Below are 5187 nucleotides of genomic sequence, written 5' to 3'. Positions count from 1 at the left end.
GCGGTTCCCACCGGGCAGCACCTGCCCTAGTTTTCGCTTAGTGCTCCTCCCAGGAGGGTTTTATTCTGCTCTCAACAGTAACCCCTCCTGGTCCCTTTCTCCAACAGCTGATTAGTCACAAATTCCTGTGGCTTCTGTGACCCTCAAGCTGCCTCCGCTTACTCTCTGGTGCCCAGCCCTAGCCCAGGCCTTCTGCATCTCTCCACTGGTCTGTCTGTCCTGCCAGCGGCGAACACCTGGACAGGCCTGTCTGTGTCTCTTTCACCGCCACCCCCCCTTCCTCAGAGCTGTGCAGGGGCCTGTGATTTTGTAGGAGTTCAGTAACTTCCCGCATGAATAAATGCATTAAAGAAAGAATAAATGAATGAATGCTTGACGCTTGCTCAGTCATAGGCCCTGGACTCCAGGTTAACCTGCTCCCACCCCTCTTCCAAACTAACTACCAGGGCCAACGTTTCATAAAATACACACTGTCCTGTGCTGCTTTATGATGAAAAATGTAGGGAAGGAAGACAGAGCAAAGAGAAGTCAATCTCATGGACCACGGTGGCCTAGAGGGCCATCTCCTGCCTCGGGGACTTTGCAGGTGCTGTACCCTCAGCCTGGAAGGCCCCCTGAATATTCCCACACAGGCCGCTCCCTCACCCCATCCGCTTCTGTGCACACACTGCCTGTGGGAGGTCTCCCCCCATCCCAGGTCTCATCACCTCTTGGCCAATCCCCTCCTTGGTGTTCTCTATGGCACTAACTGCAGCCTGGTTTTTAATTTATGTGTGTGTGTTATCCGTTTTCCCCACTTGAGTGGAAGGACATTCCATGAAGGTAGGGACTTTGTTTTATCCACAGATGGGGCCCCAGTTTCTAGAACAGTTCCTGGCACAGGACACTCAATAAGTAATTGCCAAATGGAACCAGCAGGTGGTGTGGAGGTTAAGGCAGCTGGATTCCCATGGCTGACTGCACGGTTTGAGTCTTGGACCCTTAAGCTTGAAAATCACTCCCAGCACACATGTATGCCCCAAGGGGGGAGTGGAAGAGAAGGGATTGCGGTGCGGCCGTGCCCCTGTGGGATGATTTCTCATTTTCCCACTCTTTCTGTCTCTGTCTGGTGAGCCCACAAAGAAAGAAGGAAAAGAAAAAGAATGGCCAAACAAGCAAGTCTAACCCTGGAGGGCCTTCGCAGTCTGGCCCTGCCCATTTTTCCTGACCCACTTCCCACTGTACCCCCCAAAACCCTATTCTATTCTGGTTCCCCATTCTGCATCCCTTTCCTCCTGTGTCCCTTTCTAGAGTGTTTTCAGATCCATTCTTTCTCCGAAGCCCAGTCACCTCCTGGGAAGTCCTCCTCTACTTCCTAGACTTCCCTAGGTGCGGATGGACGGGCTCACTCTGGGGTATACCAGATGACCGTATAGCACCCGCAGATGGAGGGGCTCACTCAGGTATACCAGAGACTGTACAGCACCCACTTATGTAACAGTCTGAGACCCCGCCAGGGGCCATGTCCTCCCTTCCCAAGCTCTGCGTCCTGTGGGCTCCCAAGGCTGCTGTGCACCCGGGATGAGCCGTCACTGCTGGCTAGCTGGGAGCTGAGTTGCTCTTCAGGGCCCGTTATTTGCAAGGCCTCTCGGAAACCTTAATGTCTCTGAGCAAAGCTCTGGAAGAGGCCAGATGAGGTCACCACAGATGGACAAATATCCTGTACAGCAGACAGGGCTGTGAGCTGCAGTGACAGCGCTTCTGGCCCGGGACTAAAGGGAAGGAGACTTAATCGCATGGAAATAATCCCCTGTTGATATGAATTATAATTGACTTTGTTTCCAGAGTCAAACAGTGATTGATTCTGACCAACTATGCCAGCAGTCACCCCCACTATTCAAATCGATGTCCTGGTCCCTAAATCAGGGTGGGACCAATAGGGCTGCAGTGACAGGACCTTCTGCAAAACAACTTCTCTTGGGGCAGCTCCTCCACCAGGGCCCTGCGCTACCTACCAGGGTCTACTCTCAGAGATGCCGGCCTGTGACCTGGGCTCCTGGAGAGGTCGCACCACCCTGCTCTGGCTGACCAGCCCGTCTCGGGTCCTTCATCTGCCCCTTGCCCACTCTGGCCTTCAGAAAGTCTCCATGCCCAGGCTCTGAGTCCCACAGCGCTCCTCTGGAAATGAGGGGGCCGCCTCTTCGGGAATCTGCCCACTCCCACACAGAGCCAGGAGTACCTGCCCCCACAGCACTGAGTGGGCTACAACACCTCAGAGCCATGTGAACACAAGCTGCAGTGTGGACAGAAGCCCCAGGGATAAACCCTGTGTTGCTTCCCTCGGATGCCTGACCCATTTTGGAGCAAGGGCAGAGAGGGTCCAGAACATTCCTGAGAGTTTCCTGGGACCCAGCAGGGCAAATGGGCTCGCCCAGAACAGGCAAGTCAGTTTCCTGGGACCCAGCAGGGCAAATGGGCTCGTCCAGAACAGACAGGCAAGTCCCCGTCAGGGCTGGAGCTCAGGCATGGAAGTGCGAACCTTGGGCCCCACCCAAGGCTGATGAATGGAAACGAAGTGTCCATTGCTCAAGCTGGAAACAGACCCAGCCAGGGGAGACTCTAGCTCGGGCCTCCGCCTCCGTCTGACTCCTGTTCCCCCAGTCTGAGAGTGTGGTCAAGCTGCTCGGCACAGGGACTGCTGGTCTAAGGACCCCTCATCTGAGACCGCAAGTGTTGGTTGGCGACTGCGCCAGAGCCAGCTTCTACAGCTCACAGCAGGCCGACACACCTTCCCTCTACTCCGGCCGGCTCTGGCCCTCATCACTGGCCAGGGGACGAGGACTGTTCAGCACTGCCCAGGTCCAGAAGGGCCACATCGGCTCTAGCCTATTCGGCCACCCATGGAGCCACCATCCTGCTCCCTGCTCGTGGACCGCCACTTTGGGGCAGCTGAGCATTGGCAGCTTCAGCAGGCATAAGTCTGGGACACCCCCAGGGAGCTGTGTTTGTATCCCTGGCAGCTTCCTGGAAAAAGAGGGCAGGTCACTGTTTCTCTCCCTGTCACCTTGGGTTGGGGCCAACCTGTGCCCCACCCCTGCTGGAGAAGGGACTTCCCATCAGGCTGTAGGCCTTGGAACCCCACTGTCCCTGGGGAGGCCATGCCTGGCTCCGCTCCCTCGTGCTTCTGGCTGCCCTCGGCCTGAGTCCACCTGCCCTTCTCTCTCATGAGGTTCTGACAAGGACTCCCCTCTGCAGGGCCTGTCCCAGCTGAGCCTGATTGGCCGACAGTTGGCCTCAAGGAGGAGGTGTGGAGAAGTGAATGCTGGTGCCTGAGCTCGGCAGGCATTTCCTGGGACCTCCCCGGGACATGGGAGAGCAGAGTGACTCACTGGCACAGCTGCTCAGACCTCCTCTGCTGGCTTGGGCAGAGAGCACCAGGCCCTGCCCCTCACACCCACACCCACACCCATCACCTCCAGGGAGAGGCCACAGCATCTGAAAGGGAGTGGAGGGCTGCGTCTCACTCCCCCGGAGCACAAAGACTGGGCACAGCAGACCGCCCGAATTCAACCCTTGGCCCCAATGGCTTCACAGCAGCATGCCCGGGACCCTGCGGGACGGAGAGCTGGAGGAGAAAGGACTGCAGCTTGACCAGGTCTAGACTTACACGCACACCTCTAACATTAAAAACAGACAGCAAGGGCAGTCACGGAGTACAGTCAGGGTTAGTCCCGGATCTGTCACTCATGACTGTGTGACTCTGGGCAAGAGACTCAGACTCTCTGGGCTTTTGGTTCTTACATGTTACAAGTAATTTCTTACAGTTCTTGCTCCGAGGAGATAGAGTTGCTTAAACCTCTTACTCCAGCCTCGGGGACTGTCCTTTTCATCTCTGCATCCCAGATTGCAGAGGGTAACTCGGCGAAGGCCGAGTGAACACAGACTTGACTGCATAGCCCTGTAAATATTATACACGCTCATACATAAGTGTGTCTTTCACACACGGGAAGGTCTTCAAAAAGGTCATGAAAAAGGCATATAATGAAAACACTACACACGGATTTCACATTTTTTTGCACCAAGATAAACTTGTAGTTTCACTGCATTTTCCCATGGACCCTTTAAAGTCCCTGTGTCTGGAATCTCTCAGCACTTACTCCAAAAGGCCCTAAACCCCTCCGAAACAACATTAACAGGAAGCAAGATCTGTTTTGGATGTACCCATGAAGATAAGATCTTTTTTTTAACGAAATGTTTTAAGAAACTATACTTTTCAAGCCGGAACCAGAGCAGGATCATCATCAACTTGTATTGCCAAGACCTGAAACTAGCCACATCCCGGACCTAGCTTCCATACACCACGAAGAAGGGCAGGGACACCGGACACCTGACACCTGCTCCCACCCTGAGCCAGAGCCAGGCACAGGAAGACAGCATGGTCAGGCTCAGCTCCCTGGCCTGCCTGCAGGGAGCTGTTTCAATAGCTGCCTCTCGGTGCTTCTGCTTTGCCATCTCGGTAATGGGTCCCACGGCATGCATGAGGTGACAGACTAGAACTAGCATGCCTAGCTGGGTAAATACGGGTGGCCCGGGGGAAGGTCTGTGCATCCCTGCGCCCAGCAGCCGGCTTTCCAAGCTGTGTGGAACCCTAAGCCAGACCTGCGGGAGGGCTGCGATCCGCCCACACCTGAGCTCACTTACTGCCAGCCTGGGATAGCCAGGCTCACCGAGGTTCAGGAGACTCTCAGGGCTGGTCGGGCTGGGGCTGGGGCCGGGCCGGGTTCCAGACCAGGGCAGAGGTAGAGTTGGCCTGGGGGGGAAATGTCATGACAGATTCCTGCCCAGGGGTCTCCAGATCCACAGTGCCAGGAGAGGCCTCCGCTGGTCCCCCCGCTGAGAGGTCCCACTGCAGAAGACTGCTCCCCGTGTACGCCCGACCTCCACGCGCACAGCGGTGGGCCTGTCCCGGGCTGGCCTGTCGCAGGCCCTCTCCACCCTCCCTCAGGCCCCGAAACCCCCGCTCCGGCGCTGCGCTGACTCACCCCCACCGGCGGGTCCGGGCTGAGTGGAGGCCACCTGGCTGGCGGCAGGTGCCCCGAAGCCTTCGTCATTCTCGATGCCTGCGATCTCGCTCTCCTGCTGGGCCAGAAAGGCAGCCGCCGGGTCCTCCTCGGCCGCGTCGGGGGCCCCGCTCTCCGACGACGAGAA

The 5187-nt window shown here is 56.7% G+C and overlaps 1 protein-coding gene across 1 annotated transcript in view; it reads right to left on the bottom strand.

Moving 5' to 3' along the window:
• Positions 1-5184, bottom strand: part of CLTB (clathrin light chain B) — a gene marked incomplete at its 5' end in the record, with an annotated part of 20011 nt that extends 14827 nt beyond the window's left edge. Inside the window, one exon of the mRNA XM_027775898.1 lies at positions 5022-5184. Within this exon, the coding sequence (XP_027631699.1) occupies positions 5022-5184 (163 nt within the window). The remainder of the gene's footprint in view (positions 1-5021) is intronic.
• Between the last annotated feature and the right edge of the window lie 3 nt (positions 5185-5187).

Source organism: Tupaia chinensis, unplaced genomic scaffold, assembly GCF_000334495.1.
Source record: "Tupaia chinensis unplaced genomic scaffold, TupChi_1.0 Scaffold000612_1, whole genome shotgun sequence".
Classification (NCBI taxonomy): Eukaryota; Metazoa; Chordata; class Mammalia; order Scandentia; family Tupaiidae; genus Tupaia; species Tupaia belangeri.
The sequence above is the reverse complement of the archived record's forward strand: the minus strand, read 5'-3'. Positions and strand labels throughout refer to the sequence as shown.